This window comes from Grampus griseus (assembly GCF_964374135.1).
Source record: "Grampus griseus genome assembly, chromosome: 11".
Classification (NCBI taxonomy): domain Eukaryota; kingdom Metazoa; phylum Chordata; class Mammalia; order Artiodactyla; family Delphinidae; genus Grampus; species Grampus griseus.
In genome coordinates this window covers 42,611,940-42,634,574 of record NC_139005.1, presented here as the reverse complement: position 1 = coordinate 42,634,574, position 22,635 = coordinate 42,611,940, and the positions used below count along the sequence as shown (strand labels likewise).

General features: G+C 52.6%; 1 protein-coding gene across 1 annotated transcript; it reads right to left on the bottom strand.

Annotated features, from left to right (window-relative positions):
- Window positions 1-1,136: 1,136 nt before the first annotated feature.
- ESPL1 (extra spindle pole bodies like 1, separase) lies at window positions 1,137-21,417 on the bottom strand (the record flags this gene model as incomplete). The annotated part of the gene is made up of 30 exons (XM_082666721.1): window positions 1,137-1,492; window positions 1,764-1,928; window positions 2,097-2,180; window positions 2,342-2,457; window positions 2,641-2,745; window positions 2,871-3,041; window positions 3,150-3,305; window positions 4,189-4,311; window positions 4,436-4,563; window positions 5,448-5,638; window positions 5,740-5,953; window positions 6,326-6,487; window positions 6,686-7,040; window positions 7,483-8,471; window positions 9,563-9,672; window positions 10,575-10,731; window positions 10,865-10,993; window positions 11,386-11,557; window positions 12,049-12,168; window positions 13,221-13,355; window positions 14,294-14,433; window positions 14,627-14,765; window positions 14,873-15,017; window positions 15,241-15,480; window positions 15,785-15,978; window positions 17,334-17,470; window positions 19,431-19,551; window positions 19,710-19,814; window positions 20,096-21,154; window positions 21,337-21,417. The coding sequence occupies 30 exons, from the start codon at window positions 21,415-21,417 to the stop codon at window positions 1,291-1,293; spliced, it is 6,345 nt and encodes a 2,114-aa protein (XP_082522847.1). The 3' UTR covers window positions 1,137-1,290.
- Between the last annotated feature and the right edge of the window lie 1,218 nt (window positions 21,418-22,635).

Below are 22,635 nucleotides of genomic sequence, written 5' to 3'. Positions count from 1 at the left end.
GCTGGTTAGTCTCTGTGACTCCCATTGGAAGAGAAAGGGTAGAGGCACTTTATTTTCTCACAACGTCCCAAGCCTAGCGTAGTCAAGTTGTAGCAAACAGGATTCCTACGCTCAAGGAACCTAACCATAACCACAGCGTTGTAAAGCAATGTATGCTACTCCACGTAGGTGGTATAAATCTAGTGACAACAGGCAAGGAGGAAGCCTGTGAAGTTCTCCGAGTCGGGGGGAGTAGCACTGTGAAAGGAATGCTTTGGGCAGGTGAAGCGGGAGTCTGGCGGTGGAGAGAACACAAAGGAGGCCCGTTATCAACTAAAAAGTACAGCAGTGGGTTTATTAATCAGTGCAGTGTGCTAAATTACCATGTGCTAGAAGTGAGGGATACATAAGAGTGTTAAGATACGTACTTCTGGGGGCTTCCCTGGTGGCGCAGTGGTTGAGGGTCCGCCTGCCGATGTAGGGGACACGGGTTCGTGCCCCGGTCCAGGAAGATCCCACGTGCCGCGGAGCGGCTGGGCCCGTGAGCCATGGCCGCTGAGCCTGCGCGTCCGGAGCCTGTGCTCCGCAACGGGAGGGGCCACAGCAGTGAGAGGCCCGCGTACCGCAAAAAAAAAAAAAAAAAAAAAAAGATACGTACTTCTGAACTTAAATCTAGTTGGAGAGATAAACCGTACATCAGCATCAGAACCCCCCAGAATCTGCTGCTAAAGTGCATGGCACTAACAAGTGTAACAGCTGTTTGTGGGGAAAGGACAGCAGCCTATAACATCCGCTTAGGAGGGGGGCAAAGCAACTGAGGCATTAAACTTGTGTCACTCCCAGGATACCTGAGGGCAGGAAGACAGGATAGACATGAGGGTACCTGGCCAAGACACTCTCAATGGATCTGTCTCTACCTTTCCTTGGGCCTTTGTCCCCACTTAATAGCATTTTGATGCCTCTCTCTCCTTCAGCTTTGTCTGCTGAGGCCAAGACAGGCCCAGCTTTGTTGGTTTTGCCTTTCTTCCCAAGACTCTCAGACTTGAACTCCTGCAACCTATTCTTATCTATTTATAGTACTACACAGTAGGAAGCCAGCAATAGTCTTATCTTCAAATGTTCTCAGAGGAACTACACAAAACAGGGTTTAAGTGATGTATCTTTATTATATTAAAAATTAAATCAAAAGGAAATGTTGCATATAAAACACTGGGGAAAATCATTTAAAATATTTATCGTAAGGGCCAAATCTAAGTTTGGAGGTAGAACAGTCACATGGCTTCTATCAGCAACAGGAGAGCTCCAAGGGGGTCACTGCAGGGAGACAGGCAAGCCATAGGCTACAGGTGCAGCCCCAATAAGATACTTGAGTCGGGGAGCCTGGCGGGCCTGGCTGACATAGTACAGAAGTGGGGCTCCTGGGCCTGCTCCAAGCCAGCCCTGCAGCAAAGCCTCTGTGTAGCGGTCAATGTCACGGTCAGTCACATCCCAGAGGTTACCTAGAAACAGGGGGCTGGGAAAAGAGAAGGAAGAAATACAAAGTAAGGGTCTAAAACAGAACACCTAGGAAAACACGACTGGTGGTGGTGGTGGTGGTGGTGAGTGAGTTGAGAGGGAGTTCCAGGAGGAGGATAGAGGATGGCAAAGGGTTAAGGGCCCAGGTATGCCAGGGAAGTAGGGTGGGAGGAAGGAGGTGGGGCACAAAAGAGGAAGGATTTAGGGTTCAGACCTGGGAAAGCACTTGGGATGGGGACCTAGGATGGACTTTGCCCCTCGAGACTCACCAGCCAGCCATGATATACTTGAGCACGATGCCAGCCCCCTCCAGGTTTCCGCGCACAGCCAGGGCTGCACTGCTGCAGCCGAACAGCAGGGCCACCGCCCGGCAGCTCAGCCGCAGGACAGCCTGCCCATCCAGGAAGCGGGCACCAGCCCCATGCCCTGCATAGCTGAGGCAGAAGGAGGCGAGATGAGCCTGACCTAGCAGGGCCAGGCCTCTGCTGTGTCTCCAGAGGTGTCCTGAGCCAGTCAGGGGCTCCAAAGCCCCAGAGCAAACCGTGGTGATACCCACCCTGTGGGACTGTCCCTCCCCCCACCTCCCTGCCCTGAGCACTCACATGTACAAGTCACGCTCCGCCAGGGCCGCCTGCACCTGTTCTGGGCTCGGCACCTCCCCGACCACCCCTTTCCAGCCAGCTTCACTACAGGGAAAAGGTAGGAGTAAGAAGGGTTATGGGGCAAAGAGGGCAGAAGGAACAGTAGGGAGAACGTGGGCTGCAACATTTGATTCTGGAGAAAAGGACATTTGCCCCTGTGTTGTGCTACCCCTCCCCACCCCGCTTCTTACTCTTCTCCCGCTGACCTGCTAAAATGAGCTCGGAATTGCTCCTCTGTGCTTGACAAGTTATTGTGGGGATTCAGGACGTAGAAGGTACTGCGAGGATCCACACCTTGGCTCAGCACCGACGAGGCCCCGGACTGATGGGGAGACAGTGGTGATCAGAATCCTGGTCTGGCCCAAGGGCCCAAGCTCCCACAAACCCCAAGCCCCTTTCCACAGCTGATCCATTCCTAAGACCTCCTTCTTCTCTTCCCAGGTTTCTCTACCTTTTCTTGCCCAGTCCCCAATCACCCCCAGTCCCCACTCCCTGAACCCCGCACCTCTTTGATGATGGAGTAGCTGAGTAGGAATCGGAAGGAGGGCAGCCGAGTGACAGGCAGGGCCCGGAGGCTGGGCATGCTCTCCCACGGGAGCTTCTGTAGGTCCTGGGCAAAGAGCACTCAGAGGTTACTGTCCTGAGCCAGAGGTACACAGGAGTCAGAAAGGGCATGGCAGCGAGTAGCTACCCACTGCCCACCAGGCGCTGCCCCTCCGGCCCCTGGCTCCTTACCTTGTCCAGCACCAAGACAAGATGCCTACTGCTTGGTACCGTCTGACCCTGTAGACGCTCTACTGCCTCACTCAGGAGCTCTTGGGCTCGTTCTGGCAGGGCTGGGCACAGCCCATAAGCCAGGGCCTGAACGTCCTGTGGGGTGAGGGTACTGGCACCGCTAAGCATGATCTGCAGGGGAACAGTGGTCATTGAGTACCATAGCTCCCATCTCCACCCTCAGTGGCAGGTGGGAAAGTTAAGGCTACCTTCTTCCCCTTCCCTGATTGCTCAACTCACTTTCAGCAGAGTGGGGTCAGGATACTTCCAGCCACATTCCTGCAGCAATTCTTGTAGACGGGAGGCCTCCTGGGCAGGGCCGGGGTCCTCACTGGATGGCAGCAACAGCCTCCGCCAGCAGCCCAGCACATACTTCTCTAGGGAAGTGGTGAGAACCTGAATGCAGAACAGAGCTGTCAGTCAGAAAGGAAGCTGAGTTTCTTTCCCCACAGGCACTGACATGTTGGAGACGAGGAAATGGGTCTTCCAATAAGTGGATGTGCCTTACTTATCCTACTGCCAGTCATAAAAGGCAAGAAGCGAGAAACATTTTTTCATTTGTTGAGACTCTGGGGGAGTATAGATAAGACGATTTGTAGGGGGACTTCCCTGGTGGTGCAACAGTTAAGAATCTGCCTGACAATGCAGGGGACACGGGTTCGAGCCCTGGTCTGGGAAGATCCCACATGCCGTGGAGGAACTAAGCCCGTGCGCCAAAACTACTGGGCCTGCGCTCCAGAGCCCGCGAGCCACAACTACTGAAGCCTGCGCGCCTAGAGCCCGTGCTCCGCAACAAGAGAAGCCACCGCAACGAGAAGCCCGCGCAGCACAACAAAGAGTAGCCCCCGCTTGCAGCAACTAGAGAAAGCCCGCGTGCAGCAATGAAGACCCAACACAGCCAAAAAAAAAAAAAATATATATATATATATATATATATATATATATCTTTAAAAAAAAGATGATTTGTAATAAATCACTACGTTTTGACAAATACGAACAGGTGGGCAAAAGCTAAAGCCAGGAAGTGAAATGAAAGCTGTGGTCGGGAGGCTGATACTTGGGCTTAACTTCTTTTTTTGTACTTATCTTTAAACATTCCATTGCCATAACCCCTTCCAGTCTCAGACTCTTGTTTAAAGTGCTTCCCAAGTGACATAACTTTTTATTTAGGCCTACACTTCCAGAAAGGACTTGAGGTGGCTCAGCAAGAACCTGGGACCCCTGAGAGAGAAGATATTCCTAGGACAGGCCGATCCCACCCCACGCTGGGGACACACACCTCCATCCTGCGGTCCAGTTCCAGCCGCCCCGTCCACCATTCCCGCTTGTCAGTACAGCTGCTGTTCTCTTTCTGTTCCTTCTGGATGGCATCAAACTCTTTCAGGGCTGAACTCACAGAAAGCTGAGGGAGATGGGGTTGTAAGAGTTCTGCTTGTCCACGTGACCACCATCTCTCCATCCCCCAGCCACAGCTTGACCAGAAGCCTGCCCCAGCCCAACTTTGCTCCCCAGCCCAGAAAACCTACCTTGTTCTGGGCAGTGGGGATCTGCACAGTGACTGGGGGATTGTCTTTTTCCAGCCGGGTCAGCAGGAGGGTGTCACCCATGGTTCCAGGCTGGAGGGTGGCCAGGGCCAACACACACACGGTCACCCCTGACACACAGGACGTGCCCAGAGTTATTTCAGCTGTTACAAAGAATTCCCTTCCCTGTCTTCTGCATGCAATCCCTGTCCATCATCAAGACAACTCCTAGAAGATTTCCCTGGCCACTGGAGTTCAAAGGTGCTCTCCCTTACCCTAACAGCTCCTGTAGTCAGAGACCATGTTTTGTATTTATTTGTGTCCCTACAGAAACTAACAACCACTACCCCCCACCACTCCCCACATACAGTGAGGCACTCAAATCATCCGTGAACATGTTTCGTGTTAGCATAGGAAGACCCATGACACTTGAACCAACTTACCCCTAAAGAAAGAAAAACACTGAATTTGCTGGTAACTCAAATTGAGATTCAAAAAAAAAAAAAAAAAAAAAGAGGGGCTTCCCCGTGGCGCAGTGGTTAGGAATCTGCCTGCCAATGCAGGGGACACGGGTTCGAGCCTTGGTCTGGGAAGATCCCACATGCCGTGGAGCAACTAGGCCCGTGAGCCACAACTACTGAGCCTGCGCGTCTGGAGCCTGTGCTCCACAACGGGAGAGGCCGCGACAGTGAGAGGCCCGCGCACCGCGATGAAGAGTGGCCCCCGCTCGCCGCAACTGGAGAAAGCCCTCGCACAGAAACGAAGACCCAACACAGCCAAAAATAAATAAATAAATTAATTAATTAATTAATTAGAAAAAAGAAAGACTTCTAGATTTAAGGTATGTCTGTTTGGTGAGAGTTACAAAATGTCTAATCAATGGAAAATTTATGATCCTTCCGTAAGGATCATAAACGTGTGTGTGAACTAACTAATGCCTTAAACTCCTTCACCCAACTCTTCCCTAAGAAGATGAATAAAAGAACAGCAGAGGCACTGATGCCTGCCGCCATACCACTGGGGATCAGAGCCAGGCGCTCCTGGAAACTCTCCTTCTCAGGCTGGGGGAAGTGGCCAGATCCCGATGCTCTGAAGGAAAAGAGGCGCTGGATGCGGGCCAGGGGTATGTCTCCAGGCCTCTCCTGGAGGTTCAGCCCCTGCAGCTGCTCTGCTATTTCAAGCGATCCTCGGCGCTTCTGGGCCTTGCTGCAGGCAACACAAGAGGGGGTGAGTTCTGCCTCCTTCAAAGTCTGGACCACTCCCCCCAGTCTGTCCCAGCACAAGCCTTAGGGATGGTGGGCACTCACCTGAGCTGCCTGTGGAGGTGGATGAGCAGCTGGTGGCGACAGGTGATGGAGACAGACTCGGTGACAAGGCAGGCAGTGGCGTAGGGATCCCGGTGGCCCAGGCACAAGGCCAGGAGGCGGCAGAGGTGAGCGTAGAGCCCACTAGGAGGGCAGTGACTGACCCCACGGAAAGCAATGCTTAGTGAGTCACAGATGGAATCCAGGATAGAGAGACCTAGAGGAAGGTCAAGACACCGATGAATCCCCGACTTCCTAACTGATAGGAACTTTCCAAGAATGAGTGTCTGTCTCCTCTCCCACGTGGAAAACAGCAGCTACCACTTATGAAGGGCAGTGTGCCAAGTGGGGAGCTACGCAGTTTACATGCATCAACTCTCTCCATCCTCCCCAAATTCCACCTTACGGTTAAGTAAATTGAAGCTCAGAGAGGTGGAGTGACTAGAGTTCAGCTAGTAGACAAAGAGTGCTAGGATTCAAACCCAGGTTCAAAGGCTGCCAGATCCAGATGGTCGAAAACCAGAACCAAGGACAGTAATGGAAAGGCACTGGGATCAAGTGATCACACCTTTGTGGTCAGCATACTTACTGACGGCTACGGGGGCCGAGGGGAGTCGGAGAGGAGGACCAAGATCCTTGTCTCTCTCCTTGTCTGGGCCCCGGACGGGCAGCTCTTCTTTACTGGCATCCCGTCTCAACACCTCACATTCTCCTATGGATGAATCGAGCCCTGGAGCTGGGGTCTTCCCACCTGGGCAGACAACACGACTTTCCTGTAGAGTTCCCTCTTCCTGCCATCCCCTTTGCTCTCCCTTCTAGGGTCTGGTCCCAGAGCCAGCAAAAGAACTTTCTTCCTGTTCCATCTTTGGCACCAGTTATTTCTCATGTTTTGGCCCCAGGGCAACCCCAAAAAATCATGGACCTCTATTTTCCACCCTTGCCATCATACCTGAGGCTGAGTCTTCCCCATCAGGGCCCCTGAGGATCTCAAAGCTCATTTCCATCTGCTTGTCAGTCAGTTCCTCCTCAAGGATGGTCCTCATCATCTCGGGGCCCAGCTCCTCACAATGTCCTGATGCCAGCTTCTTGACCCTCCGGCTTCTACCACTGAGGCCAGGGTGCCCAGGGGCACTGCCTTGGGCGGCCACCGAGTTTGTCTTCACGCTCGGGCCCTTCCTGGCCCGGCCCCGGCCCCGGCCCCGGCCGCAGCCCCGGGAAGCAGTGCCCCGTCCCTTGGGTCCCTCTGCAAGCCGTGCCCCAACTGAGACAGGGTCTTCCAGGTCACTGTCATCACTGAAGTTCACCTAGGATGGTGGGAAAGGGAGAAGGGCCAAATGACAAGACATTGTCCGCCAGCAGGTGGCGCTGTGGAAGCGCCATCATAGAGGCCCTTGGGGAAGATTTAAGCATCAACCTCCCAGGTATTAGGCCACACTCAGCCAGGGGCAGTAACCCTGGGTTGTGGAAGGAGGGAGAGGAGGAAAGAAGAGAAGATAAGGAGGATGAAAAGGGAAAGGAACCGTATAGAGTGAAGAAAAGTCCCTTCTGTCTGAAACAAAGATGGACTTGAACTAGGTCTTGCTGTGGAAGATGTAGGGGTCCTGCAGTAACAGGAGAGCTTAAGGTTCCCCACCCCAACCCCCGCCAGCCCTAGGAAGCTATTCCAGAGACACCTGCTCTGCAGAACTCTTCTGCAGGATCACCCCCACTCAACACCAGTACCACCTAGCCACAGTCCCATCTCACCTTGAGGCGTGTCTGGGACCTCTGTTGTACCCTGGGGGCCTTGGGAACCTCAGGCTTGCTCTTTGTAAGGAGGACTTCCTCAAACACAGTGAAGGGGACACGAGGGCCACCCTGCCTGACCCGGCCTGGGGGCTTAGGTGTACAGGGTGGTCCTCCACCTTCCAGACCTTTCAGAGAGGTATTTGAGAGCGGCAGGGTAGCAGAGACCTCTTGCTGGCGTCTTCGTCCACAATGTTTTTGGCTCCAAGGCTTAGAGTGTTCTGAGCCTGCAGGGGTCTTTAGTGATGGTGGCTGCCAGCCCCAGGAGCTCGCAAAAAGTCGAGGAGTGCAGCAGCTGAGGCTAGCCAGCTTTGCAAGGGCCTGAACCAAGAGCAGGTGGGCTCGCCAGGGCTCCAGGTGGGGTATCCGAGCCACCACAAACTTTAGCCCCAACTCCAGGATCTTCCCCAGGCTCTTGTTTGACGGCTGGCTCAGCCCCTCCAGTGCCAGCTGTGCGTATGCCTGAGCCGAGATCTCATCGAAGAGGCCCAGGACAGGAGAGGGGGGTGCTTTGTGATTCAGGGAAGCTTGTAGAGCTTGGGTGAGGCGCTCACTGGCTGCGGGGCAACACTTCAGCACAACCTGCAGCAGATCCAGGCCCTGGGCCTGATGGCCCATGGCCAGCCTCGCGCCCGCTGTGATCAACACCCAGCGCAGACAGACTGCTGAGAGGACAGGGCTGGCACAGAGTGAGCAGTCACAAGTGGGCAAATGGGTCAGGAAGCCAGGGCTGGGCTGGGGCTTTGTTTTCAGGATTGGGGAGGAGTTAGTAGAAGGTGCTACAGGGCCAGGCTCCTTGGCCACGGTGGCCACCAGCTCCAGGTCAGGGCCTCTTAGAACAAGCTCTTCCTCTGGAAGCTCTGGAGGATGGGGCACCCAGGCCCGCTGCTTCCCCTTCTGCAAGTGGACCTTCTTCACAGAGTCTGGGTGTTGCGCTAGTCTGACAAACTCTGAGGGAAGAGTGGAAAAAGAATTACAAAACTGGGAGAAATGATACCAGTGTGTCCTGAGCTACCTCAGCGGCCAACGACCTACTAACTGTTCATATACGTTACTGTACTAACATACTAAATATTAGCATCCTTGCTATTTTTTCAATAAAATCCTAACATTTTCTGCCCTTCTAATAATGCATCAGCACAGCCCACAGAGCTCCCGTATCTGCAGCTCAGAAGGCTGCATGGCTCAGGCCAGAAGGCCGGCACCCCGAGGCCCAAGTCTTAATCCTGTCTCTGGCCCCTGACTAGCCCCATGATCCTGGCCTCAAACATTGAATTTCTCAATTTTCTGAGTTTACAAATGAAAAAACTCTATGTTCCCAACTCAACTTTCCAGGATTTTGTGTGGGTCCAGTGAAATACTACAGGTAAAAGTGGTTGATAAGGAAAAAAAAAAAGCACCATAGATACAATATTTTATTATTAGCTTAAGTCCTTCTGAGGATGCTACATTTGTGCTGCCCCATAGTGTAGCCACATGTGCGGCTACTGAACACAGGAAGTGTGGCGAGTACCTAAGGCACTGAATATTCAATTTTATTTAAATTAAAATATATTAGTGCTGGGAATTCCCTGGCAGTCCAGTGGTTAGGACTCAGTGCTTTCACTGCAGGGGCCCGGGTTCAATCCCTGCTCCAGGAACTAAGATCCCGCAAGCTGCATGGCACAGGCAAAAAAAACAAACAAAAAAAAACCCAGAAAAACAACAACAACAACAAAAATATATATACATATGTATGTATCTATACGTGTGTGTGTGTGTGTGTGTGTGTGTGTGTGTGTGTGTGTGTATATATATATATATATATATATATATATATATATATATATATAAGCACTGAAAACTAGAAGCAGGTAAGGTAGTCCTGGACAGCCCATCTGAAGGAGGGACACCAATGGTCTGACTGAAGTGAAGGGAGCTTTGCCCTGGGACAGAAGTCAGTCTGATTTAGAAGAGAACCTAACCTTGACATGTAATGCTGTGTTGCGGTGCGTGCATCACTCTCACCACCGCCCACGGGCATAGGGGCCGGGCTGCTCACCTGTGCAAGACTCGAGCAAGAACAGAACCTGCTGCAGGTCCGACTGACAGAGGTCGATGTCATTGCGCGCCAGCTCCAGCTCCCCCTTCAGCACCAGGAACAGGGCACACCTGGTTGGGAGAGAAGATGACGACCCATTAGTGGAATCCTTTGTTTTCCTGGAGAGTCTTTTTTTAAAAAATAAATTTATTTATTTATTTGTTTGTTTGTATTTTTGGCTGTGTTGGGTCTTTGTTGCCATGCGCCGGCTTTCTCTAGTTGCAGTGAGCGGGGGCTACTCTTCATTGCGGTGCACGGGCTTCTCATTGTCATGGCTTCTCTTGTTGCGGAGCACGGGCTCTAGGCACGCAGGCTTCAGTAGTTGTGGTATGTGGGCTCAGTAGCTGTGGCTCGCGGGCTCTAGAGCACAGGCTCAGTGGTTGTGACGCACGGGCTTAGTTGCCCCGCGGCATGTGGGATCTTCCTGGACCAGGGCTCGAACCCATGTCCCTTGTAGTGGCAGGCAGATTCTTAACCACTGCACCACCAAGGGAGCCCTCCTAGAGAGTCTTTCTGCCCCTTTCCCAGGCAGAGCCATCACAGTCTTTTCCAGTGTCCAGAAGGCCTTTAATTCCTAAGGCTGACTTCAGGCACTCCCTGACAAAAACCCTCTACACTCATCTCTCAAACCAACTCACCCTCGTGCCTGAGGACAGGATTTCCCAGACCGAACTCCTCACCAAAAGGATCCTCCAGGCGAAGAGATTTAGGGAAACACTGTATACTAGATCTCCCGTCTGGAGATTGATAATGTGTGTTAGCATACTGGAGGACATGGTAAGTCCTACAGGAAATGAAAACATCTAATCTTGATTAACTCAGCATTTCCCACTTGTTCGCCATGGAATGCTGCATTCTTCCACCAACCCGTCCAAATATAACATGTTAATCTGTGGAACAGTTTGGGAACCCACGGTCAAGGTCGTAGGCACTCAGGTTTGGGAATCGGCATCCTCTTGGGCCCTGTACTCACTGGCGCGGTATCTGCAGCTTTGTTGTAAGTTTCAGGGCCTCCAAGCAAAAGGCTTTGGCTTCGCTCACACTACCCAGGTGGACCAGGCGGGAGACCAGCTTCTCCGAGCAGCTTAGCACCTCAGTAAGAACCTGCCATTTTTGTACCAGATTTTCACCTGTAGCAAAGGAGAGAGACGAGACCATCATCATGTGGAACCAGGACCCGTAGCCTGGATCCTCTGCAGACATAACTGCCAGCCCCGCCATCTAGCCTGTTCCTTCCACCTTAGCTCTCCTCCTCGGACTTACCGTAGTCCAGAAATGGTGTCTCCACAGCTGTCTTCTGAGCCGAGAGCACATCGCTGCCCATGAGCAGGAGGATGATGCTTCGGAGGAGCTTGTGGGCGTCGATGAGCGCTATCTCAGGTGTCTGCCAGCCTGCGCAAGCGTGGGGGGAAGGTGGGAGTGACAAGAAGGGAGATGATGTGGCCAGAACTTCCACCACCTTCAAACAGTAAGAAAGCAAATGCGAAGCATGCTCTCACCCTCTCCCCCCACACTCAAGGCAGACAGAGCTAATCAATCACAGAACTCTCTCCCCCGAGGCCACATGGAGTCTCAGAACCCTTGTCAGTGTCGTGTTCAGGGCAGTCACTGAGCAGTCAATTAGAGTCAGCAAGCAAACTGAAACTCATCTGCTATCCCAGGCCTGCTCTGGGCAGCTTCTAGTTAGGTTCATCCACGCAGCGGGACAGCAGAGGGGACGAGGGCAGAGAAGAGCTGACAGCGGACAAACCACACAAGGAGGGCCATCCACCCTCTTCTTTCACCTTGAGCACAGAGCTGCTCCCACAGGGAGGCCGAGAGGCTGCCTGATGAGAGGCTCAGGTAGACTGCCACAAGCTGCAAGGCCTGGACGCGCAGCAGGTACCAGGCCTTGGATGGCCTCTGGAGGGCAGGGTCCCGAAGCACAGACAGCAGCAGAGAGGCACCCTCAGCCACCTGGGGGGAGGGGGCAGGGGCGGAGGAGAGCAGTGAGTGAGGCAGGGTCAGCAATTCAGAGCTCAAGGTGCCCCTATGGATCACGTAGCCCAAACTCCTGCTTTTCAGATGATAAAAGCTGGAGAGCAAACTAGAGCCTGAAAGGGCAGGAGACTCAGCCAAGTCACACAGCTAGTGTGTGAGGAAGCCCAGCCTTTTGGATCCCACTGCATCTCCAGTCGAGGGCACCAGTGTCATCCCAGTTTCTAGTCACGGGACAGACTTTCCCCCTGGCCCCAGAGGGAGCTGGAAAAGGATGAAAAGGATGGAATGGCTCCTAGAGAAGCACACGTGGACGATCCACGGGAGAGGGCAAGGCGAGATGTTTCTGCTCCTCGGGGCCATGAACATTCTCCCCAGCTCCAGGGAAGCCTCAGGAGCCAGACAGGTTATCTGGAGAATCCTAAAATCCTTCCCATACCCAAGACCTTCGGGGATCAAGAGAGAAGCACCTTCTGGCAAGCACAGTAGAGCTGACTTCGCAGGAGGTCACAGGTCAGGGAAAGGAGCAGGCATGTATCTGTGGTGCGATCCAGAAGCTTCAGACTTGATTCTGCCTCTTCCAGGTACAACTGAGGAAGCAATCGGGGGTGCGTGAGCATGCTGGTGAGGAGAGGCAGCCGGACTCTCCAAATTAAAGCAGATTAAAGCATTTGCAAGCAAAATGTTGACCTTGTCCAATTAAATATTAAATTATTTCAAATATTGTAGTCTACGTAGGAATTATTCTCACTCACTAAAATGCTCATTTAGTACCTTTCTGTTAACCACTAAGCTAGAGAGACAAAGCTGGATAAGCTGTAAGCGGGCCCTTCCATCCAACAGCTTGCAATGCGGGGGCGGGGGGGAGGCGGGGGGGGGCGTGGGCACCCAGGACCCAGGGAAAGTGGTTGATTTTACCCTTGAAGAAGGGGACATATAAAATGCTTTATGAAGGAGACAACTGAGCTAGACCTTGAAAAGAAAGTATGGGTTTGCTGAAGGAAAATAAAGTTGGGGCGAGGGTGCATTTAGGGTGAAGGGTCTACCACAACCAAAGACAGCGGGGTACGTATGAGGAATATAAAGTAAGTGGTACAGATTAGCATAAAGTTCATGGTGTGGAGCGGCGAGACAAAGAGTGAACCAGAATATAGAAGGTGTGCAATCCAGAGTAAAGGATCTGGACAGTATCCCTCAGGTAGCGGAGAAGCCAATGTAATCCTTTAAGCAGGAAAAGAGATAAGATCAGATCTGTGCCTAACATGATGCCGCTAGTAGCCGGAGTGGAAAAGGGAGGAACTGGAGGCCAGGAGACCAGTTAGAATACATTGTTAACAGCCCTAAGTGAACAAGAAGCATCAACTGGGACAACAGAAATGGCTGGGAAACCCCGGATTAGCAGCGTATTGCCAGTGCAGACTAGGTAAGACTGAATGAACAGTTGGTTTGGCAGTGAGACGGAGAAAGATGCCTCCTCTCCCCCAGCTGCGTCCCAACCACTCCACACTTTACCATCCTTCAGCCAAATGTGGCACGGAAGGCAGAGAAGCCACTCCTTCAGTAACCTACCTTCTCAGAGGACAGCTGGGTCACCGAAGCCAGGTCCCCCTGCAGCCCCAGGCTAGCGCGGCTGGGCACTCACCTGGGCGTAGCTGGGACAGCCGAGTGTCAGGAGGAGCTGGGTGGCGTGGCAGGAGGAGCCGGCTGCCTTCGCGTGGTCCTCCAGTCTCTGGGAGGCGATCCGTATGAGCAGGAAGACCTCCAGAGCTCGCAGGGGCTGGGGGGCCAGGAGCAGCGTATTTACCCAGCTCGCGCTCAGCCTTCATTTCTAGCCCCTCCCCTCCAGCCCTTTGGGACCTTGGTCTGACCTGAGGGCCTGGCTGGAATGTGGCCACCCAGACCGAGCAACCACTGGCCATCCTCAGGGAGCCGGAGAGGAGAGCAGCGAGGGCGTCTGCAAACCCTCCTACCCCCTCACTTGTTTTAAAGCCCACACGCCAGGTGTCTTCAATAGCCAGGATTTCCTGAGCGTTTGCTATGTGCCAGGCACTGTGCCAGCTCACTTTATTTTCATAGCAACTCTAACCCTAATCTTACAGACGAGGAAACTAATAGGTTAACATATGTTAAGCTGCTTGTCTAAGTTCACATAACACGTATGTGGTAGAGCCGAGACTCAAATCTAGGGCTCAGGCAGCTTCCCAGGCTCCTCCTGCTAGGAATATGACCTAATGCCCACAGTAACAAAGATCCTCTATGTGCAACGTCCTTTTTCAGAGGTTCCTAATATGGGGTCCAGGGAAGAGCTTCAGGGAGTCCTTGAAACCTGACATTGCATGTAAAAATGTAAAATTGTATCTGTAGGCATTTATGTATTTTTTCTGAGTATACAGGTCTCAAATTATCTGATAATTATATGGCTAACGTTTGAGTATTCCGTTTACACACACCATCTTTCACGCATTATCTCACTGAATGCTAACAAGGCTATGAGTTAGTAGTATTATTACCCTCATTTTAGAAATAAGGAAATGGGCTTGGAAGGTTAAGCAACTTGTTTAAGGCCATGTACTAGTAAACGCTGGAGCCTGGATTTAACTCAGGGAGACTGGTGACACAGCCCACACTGGATGACATGACTTCTCAGCAAGGACACAGGCCAAAGAAGGTGAAGGAGCTGGGTTTCTGGCCCGTGTCAACGCCCTGCCCCGTTACCTTTGCCACCAGCTGGTAGAGGGCCGCTAGGATCTGTAGGGAGGCTGCTGTCTGCTGCAGACACCGCACAGCGGGGGCCTGCCCCTTTGTAAGCACCTCCTTCCACAGGGCCAGGGCTTGGTCCAGGCATGTGGACTGAGCTGTAAGTCAGAAGAAAGGGACCAGCCATTCTCTCAGTGTGGGCATCTGGGGAAAGGTGGTCCTCTTCCCCATAATGGCCTCTGCCCTTGTGCCCACCTTCCACTCCACAGGGCAGCCTCCCTCACACCTGGGGCACCCACAGGAAGCCACAGAGGAGGCCCCATCCCACCACACTACGTTCACGGTCCTCACCAGCATCTGCAGCCAGGTTGAAGGCAATGTTACTGTATAGGAAACGATCTTCCTGGAGTTTATCTTCATAGTTCAGGTCATTGACTTCAAACTCCTCCAGGTTACGAGGGGCCTGGGCCCTCCGATCCCGCTCAATACCCTGGATGGGGCGACCAGGGTGAAAACACAGTTGTCACGAGCTTACTGGGGCCCAGGGAAAATAAACCCTGTATCCAGTCCTGCTCAACCCCACAGCAGCCATCTCACCTCCTGCATTTTGGCCTCCAGGGTACAGATGTAGAGCCACAGCAGGGCCTGTGCTTTATCATCCAGAAGCCGATCCTCGGCCTGGGCCTCGGGCCTCACAGACTCCAGAAGCTGCAGGGCTTCCCGGATGGCATCCAAGGCAGAGCTATAGGGAGAAGACGCACTTAAGCCAGGCTACTGTGAGTGCCTGCCACGCTGTCCTGGGAAGGGCCTTCTGCAGCACAGCTGGCCTCATCCTTTGAATTGAGTTCCCATGACCACAAACTCAAGGGAGTGCTCAGGGACGTGGAGAGGGAAACGGGCTCCAGGAAGGGTAAGAGGAGCTAGGGCAAGAAGCAAGAGTGGCCTTCCCAGGCCTTCCTCCTCACCAGTCGGTCTGCTGGGCAAAGTCGTGATAGCAGAGCACCTGAGCCAGTTCCACCAGGTAGGTGGCTCGGGCCCAGGCCCCGGCCGGAGTTTCCTCGGGGCTCAGCTCCAGCAGGTCGCAGATGACATTGAAACGTTCCTGCCCCGTGTTGGCCCGCACCGCCTTGTAGGTCCGCAGCTCCTCCCTGAGCAGGACGGCCAGGGTCTCTGGGTCCCAGCCGCTCAGGCTGTCTCGCAGCGTCCTGAGAGAGGGCAGGCTCAGCACCGGGGAGCCCATGAAGCACGGCGCCTCTGCCCCAGGCCAAGGAGTCCCCGCCTCAGCTTGCTGAGAGCTCAGTTTCCAGTGGTGAAAGCAAGAGCAATTGCCTGTCACCGCTGTCCCCCCAACTACCCAGCACAGTGGCTGGCACACAGTCGGCACTCAATCCATAATGATGAATGGAGGAAACAGTGCCTTTTTCAGACATGAGGATGAATGTGACCATGAGTGCCAAAGCAGCCCTCTCCAGGGGATAAAAATGGTTGTCCCCCTCCCCACCAACTCACTTCAGCTGTAGCTCCTTGTCTCCGGCTCTGGCTGCATCCATCTTGACCCGGACCCAGAAGGTGACTGGCTCAGTCATGTGTTTGGGGCCACAGGGCTGCAGGGCTGTCAGCCACAAAGTCACCATCTTGCAGCCCTGGGCCTGTTTACCCAGTTTCTTCAAACTCTCTACGTGCAGCCGGAAGCATCTGTGCAACTGACCAGAGGAAGAAAACAGACCACACTGGAGAGAGGAAGCAAGAAGTCTGTACCATGGGGGAGGATGTGTGTGCTCAGGGTCCTCCTGCCCCCAAGCCCGCCCCACAGACACCTAAGAACTAAATATCTGGGTGCTCTCAACCTGAGGCTTCGACCCATCCCACCCATATATCCGTCACCCACACCCCTGCAAACCTGCTCCTTCTTTTTTTTTTTTTTTGTTAGAAGATGTTGGGGGTTAGGAGTTTATTAATTTATTTATTTATGCTGTGTTGGGTCTTCGTTTCTTGTGCGAGGGCTTTCTCTAGTTGTGGCAAGCGGGGGCCACTCTTCATCGCGGTGCGCGGGCCTCTCACTATCGCGGCCTCTCTTGTTGCGGAGCACAGGCTCCAGACGCGCAGGCTCAGTAGTTGTGGCTCACGGGCCCAGTTGCTCCGCGGCACGTGGGATCTTCCCAGACCGGGGCTCGAACCCGTGTCCCCTGCATTAGCAGGCAGACTCTCAACCACTGTGCCACCAGGGAAGCCCCTCCTGACCCTTCTCAGCAAATCACCACCTTCTCCTGAGCTGGAAAGGCGAGACCATCTTGGCCTCTTCCTTCTCCCTCCCTCACACCGGTCACTTTCCAGGTTAATCCTTGACTTCTTGCACTCACCCACTTCTTTCCATCCCTTGGGAAGCTGTTTCAGTTCAGACGCCCACCCTTTCCTGCCTGGGCTGCTAGAGCCGCCTGGGTGCCTGGTGGTGTCCTTTCCTTCTGTTTATTCGCCACAGTGATGCCGAGAAGCCCAAGATACCAATCCGATACCAGGCCTCCACTTAAATCGAGAGGCTCATCAAGCGAAACCCAAGGCCCTCTCTGACCCGTCTTGCCAACCCATCATTTCATGGGTATTCCTGCTTTATGACAGTGGTTCTCACTCTGGTTGCCCAAAGGACCACGTAGAGGAACTTTAAGAAAAATATCCAGATGCCTGGGCTCCAGTGCCAGAGATTCTGAAGCAATTAGCTTAGGACAGGCTTTAGAATTTTTTTTTTTTTAGTTCACTCAGGTGATTCTAATGTCTAGTCAGGTTGAAAACCACTGGCCCAGGACAAGGCTAAATATAAAAAGTGAATCAAAAAAAAAAAAAAAAAAGTAAATATGAAGGTGTGGTGAGATTAAAAAAAAAAAGTGAATGAATCAAAAAAATTAAATAACAGTACAGGTGAGGTCCGGGAAACACTGCCCCAGGCACTGCTGCCAACATGCAGCTCCTAACTCTCTACTCCAAGGCAGGGTCCTGGCCAGGCCCTTTCATGCTACTGGAGCCCCCTCCTCCCTTCAATATAACCTCCCTCCTGCCCTCATACCTTCTCAGGAGGCACCTCAGGATAGGTGTCTGGCTTTGCCAAGCCCAGGTGCTGACAGAGGGGCTCGGAGATGGCACAGGCCTCGGCATAAAGCTTGTGACTATAGAAGTTGTAGGCCAGGTTACTGGTGTAAGAGGCTGCAGGGGAGAGAGAGGACAGCTGACCGCAGGAATGGTTCCACTGCCCTCTGCTGTTGGAGGGGCAGCAGAGAGATGCTAAACCCGTGGTCAGCTCAGCAGTCCCCAGATCAGCCAGGAACCCCCATCGCTAGGGAATGAGAACGGGACAGCTCTCCCCTTCATGCTCCAAGTCAGCCCATGCCCTCCATTCCAGGAAGGTAACCCCACACCAGCCAGCCTCTCTGCACTTGTTTTACAAGAGCCAAGTCCTCATCCCCACACAGGGCCTGTCTCTCCTCACATGCCAATCTCTGTCTTCATCTTGCTCCAAAGGTCAGCATTTTGGGGGAAACGCTCTGGCCTATCCTTTACTTCCCTCTCCTTCCCTCATTCCACTGAAGCCACAGTAGCCTCCCTGCTAGTCCTTGAACATGCCAGCCCCTCTCCTGCTGTAGGGCCTTGACACTGGCTGTTTCCTCTGCCAGGGGACGTCCTTTCCCAGTTTTCCACATGGTCAGTTCCCTCACACCCTCCAGGCTGTGCTTATGTCACCCTCTCCAAGAGGCCTACTCGGACCACCTTTTTTTTTTTTTTTTTTTTTTTGCCACATGGCATCTTAGTTCCCCAACCGGGGATTTGAACCCGCACCCCCTGTACTGGAAGCGTGGAGTTCCAACGACTGGACCACCAGGGAAGTCCCTGACCACCTGTTTAAATGGTAATTTGCCCCCCCTCACCTGCCCTGACCTCCTAATTCCCTTTCTTATCCTGCTCTACTTTTCCTTTCCCTCCATATTTCTGATCACTTTCTAACATGTTGTACTTCAATTATTCTACTGTTTATGGTCTTTCTCCCCCAACCAGAATGTGGCTTCATGAGAGCAGAGATCTTTGTTTTATTTACTGACATATCTAAGTACTCAGAACAGTGCTTAGCACATAGTAGGCACTCAATAAATATTCACTGAATGAATACAATTTTCCTAAGTTCTAGTTTAGGCAGCTTCTCGGCTATCGATATAGATGGCTGGGAGAAAATAAAGAAGGTCTTCAATATCAATACTCTGTGGGAAGAATTTTCATACTATTAATTTTTGTGACTCCTGATGACCTGTGGCCAGGTTCAACCTGATAATATGAATATGAAAAACGCTCCAAAACCTTCTAGTGACTGAACTCATTAGGTTTATATAATTCAAACTAAAGGGCTATGCTCTTTGTAAAACTGAGGGGGAAATTTATTATGAAATACAAAACAGGTAAAACTAATTGATGCTGTTAGGATAGTTAGTGGTTACTGTTGGGGTGTGGGGACCAGAAGGGGGCACAAAGAGGGGTTTTTTCAGGTGTCTCTGTCATGCTCTGTTACTTGACCTAGATGTTGGTTACAAACCAAGCTCACTTTGTAAAAATCCATCAAGCTGTCTGCTTATGATCTTTGTATTTTCCTGTATGTATATTTCAATAAAAAGAGTGGGGAGAAATATTCATGCCTGTTGGTTAATATATACATATACATAGTATATATACACATAGTAAATATACACAGTATATCTCTAGAGGGATACATAAGAAATTGACCATATTAGCTGCCTCTGCAGAGTGGGACTTGGGTGACTAGGATTAAGCGCAGTAGAGGGACTTTTCGCTGTACGCCCTTTTGTGCAATTTGTATTTTGAATCATGTGAATGTTCTACCTGGTTTTAAAAAAATTAAGTTATAAATGTTCTACATTTTCATGAAACAAATACCAAGTCAGATTTCAAAGCCAATGAGAAAAAAATTCACATCTGCTATGATAAATGAGCCTCATCACTTCTCTCCTGCTGTTAAATACAGAGATCCTTATAAATATCTTTCTCACTGCCTCCCTAAGCCATAGGGAGGTCCCACAGAACTATCCAGCTACTGCTACTTGCCTGCCTAACAAGCGATGACCCTCCCAAGAACCCTGTATCTGGGCCCTAGGACACTAACCAGTCATCCCCAGGTAGTCAGTCAGCTCTCGGCCTGACAGGCCCTGTAAGGCCTCCATCATCCAGACAACAGTAGATTTGCAACTTTCCACTAGCTGGGCCAGGTCAGCCAAATCACCTTCCTGAAGGGACAAAAAAGGTGAGAGGAAACATAATAGGTCTAAGGTGATGTCCACCCCACCTTGTGCCGAAAGCCAAAGCAACCCCAAAGCTCTACTGAGGGCAGTCAAGCAACTCCAGACCCTAGGACCGGTCCAGGTTTTCTGATTCCAGATGGTACCTGACAGCCTTGGGCAAAGTCATAAACCACCGTAGTGTAGAGGTGAAGTCCCTGAAAGTGCATCTGAACCAAAGCCTGAAGTTGCTTGGCGGAGTCCCCACAGACCTAAGGAAGGAAGGGGGAGCTTGGTTTGAGGAACAGGGAGCTCCAAGCTGAAGACTGGCCCAGAGCCCTGGAGAGCTGAGACAGCCGGGGAGTAGGAAGAAGGACATCAGGATGGGCCACTGCCCTCTCAGCGTATACGAGGCTGCTTGCTGGCTGGCAGGCATGGTCCAGAGAGCAGCTCACCAAGGCGGGAGCCAGGGCTTCCAGATCTTACCCAAGACCCTAGCCCGATGGAGTCCACAGAACCACATTCCCACCCTACCTCTAGGTCCTTAACTCACGCCATCCTGCAGCTGCCGGATGAGGCAACAGTAGCTTCCAAGAAAAGCAAAGAGGCCCAGAATGGCATCAGGTCCATAGTGCCCCTTGGTGCCTCGCTCCAGGACTGAGAGGAAGAACTGGCAGCTGTCACACAATGCCCGCAGTGCGGGTGACGGCGCCTCCATGCTGTTCTTCAGGACAGCTGATGCCTTGAGCAGAAGCTTGGCCACCGCCTGGGGTCCTCCCTCGCCAACCTGCTGAAGTTCAACTGCCAGCTGGCAAAGCTGGAGGCTGGGGGCCAGACTGGTGCTCCTCAGGTAATCGTAGGCCTTCTCCACTGCCCTCGTGGCTCTGGCGTGGTGGTGGCCCCAGCAGAGGCGACGGCAGTGTTCCAGGGTGAGCTCCAAGAGACAGAGGGCCCTCTGCGGGGAAAGAGGACCAGGAGAGCCCCCTCCCTCTCCCACCAAAGCTCTGATCACATGCCTGGAGAGCAGGTCACCTAGGAAATCAGCATCTGCTTCATTCAGACCATGCCCACTGCCTTCAAATAGCTGATTGGCAGCTACCACTCGACAGGCTGTGGGAGAAGCAAAGTGGGGAACCTCACAAGGGGTACTTTCATCCTCCAAGAGTACTAGAAAGCTCAAGGCCTTTAGCCGAGCTGACAATGCAGCCTGCCGCTCCACCAGGGCTTCTGCCCCCTTCCAAAGCAGAGAAAAGCTGCCCCGAGCCACAGCCTCATAGTCCTGGGGAGCAGCTTGTCGAGAACACTGCACCAAGCAGGTATGGAGGGGCTGAGCGACTCGGAGTGTGGCCTCTGGGATTCCCTGTGCAGCAGTGTTCCGCAGAAAGATGAAGAGAATTCGTTCCAGGTAGAGGGGTGGGCGCTGGGGTGTAGACATCAAGTAGCCATCGCAAGCCACCTCTGCCAGCTCCAGCAGGCTCCCCAGGTGCCTAGGGCAAGCCAGCTTGACAGTCAGCTGCTGGTTGCAAGCCCTCAGGATGGCATCACAAGCTTGCCTCCTCTCGGCATCAGATCGGCAGCTGGGAGAATCAGGTGGAAGCTTGGACAGGAACTCCTAGGAGGAGAAGAAGATGTGAATGAGGCTACCAAAGGAGAAAAAAAAAGATAGGGAAAGGAACTAGAAATGAGATGGCTCAAGAGTGGATCTCCTACTAATCTGTCTCTTCAAATAAGTCAAAAAACAAAACAGCTCAGCTTGGTAAGCCAGGTGTATCCACAGCCAGACAGCACTCCCACCTTCAAGTCAGGCAGCAGCTCTTCAGCCTCCTTTGGACTTCTTAGCAGAGTCCCAAAGTTGACTCCTTTGAAGCTCCTCATGGTGCCGCGGGACTAGGGGAAAGAAAACGGATTAGGAAGGCGGAGAAGATTTGTAAAGGAGCTAAATGAAGGGCGGGAGAAGGGCTTGAAGGCCGCGGAAGGCGGGGGGTGGGGGCAAAAAATCCCATCAGAAATCCTACCGGAAAAACATACATGCCAAGACGCCGGGCTCCCGTTATAAACCGACGCTTCTGCTATTCCTTCCTCCCAGCCTATCCCCAGCCTCACTACCCGTCCCACCAACCAACGCCCCACACCGGAGGCCTCCACCGAGCTCTTCAGCACCACCAGGACGTCCCGAGGTCTCCCGACCCTACCTCGTAGAGACGCCCGGCCTCTTCCTCAAGTCAGCGCTGGGGCCCCATTCACCTCGGCGCATACATACGTTCACGAGTACCTCCAGGCCTTCCGTCCCAGAGATAGTTCTTCTTCCCAGAAGCAGGACTTACCCACTAGACTGAGTACTCCGCAAGGATCCAAAATGTATCCTTCGTTTTCCGCGCCAGCCCCTCCTTTCAAATATGCCCAGCGACCAATCAGCGAGAGCTACGTAACGTCGGCGGGCCGCGAGGCGCGCTGGGAGTTGTAGTTTACTCGCCGCGCTGCGTCCTCACGTGACGCCGGCCGGCGGGGTTTAGCCGCTATGAGGGCGAAAGCCTTTCGGGAATGCGGGTTTTTCCACATTTTCTAGTCGGGGCCGACTTCCTCAGCTACATGTAGCTTAGCTGCTATTGTGAAGGCCAGTCCCCTGCCTCCTTCTCCTCCCCTTTATCTTCAGAGCTCGGAAAGAGTTTAAATTTGCAGACAAGGGAAATAGGTTAGATAACAAAAAGAACTTACTTGGAAACTCGCGGTTTGGGTTACTAGGAAAAAAGGGTATAGCCTTTCATAGAATTCTTTAAAAATATAGTTTTCCGGGGCCACTGACATGAGTACTGTGGCGACTTCCAGCTCTCTCTGCCTTCCAGCCTTGCTCCTTGCATCAGTTGGATTGTTTGAGGAAGACAGAGGATCTTCTTGATGGGGGATGGAGGGTAGAGGGGTGGGGTGGAAGCTGTGAGTTACGACGGGAAACTCATTCACTGGGATACTTCGCAGTTTTTAATCGCTTATATTCGGTAAGTACTAACTACTTCCCCAAACATACACGTTCACTTGGCTCTGCTTCTCTTCCCTTCCTCCAAAGAATTCAGTTCACAACTTTGGGTCTTCCAGTTA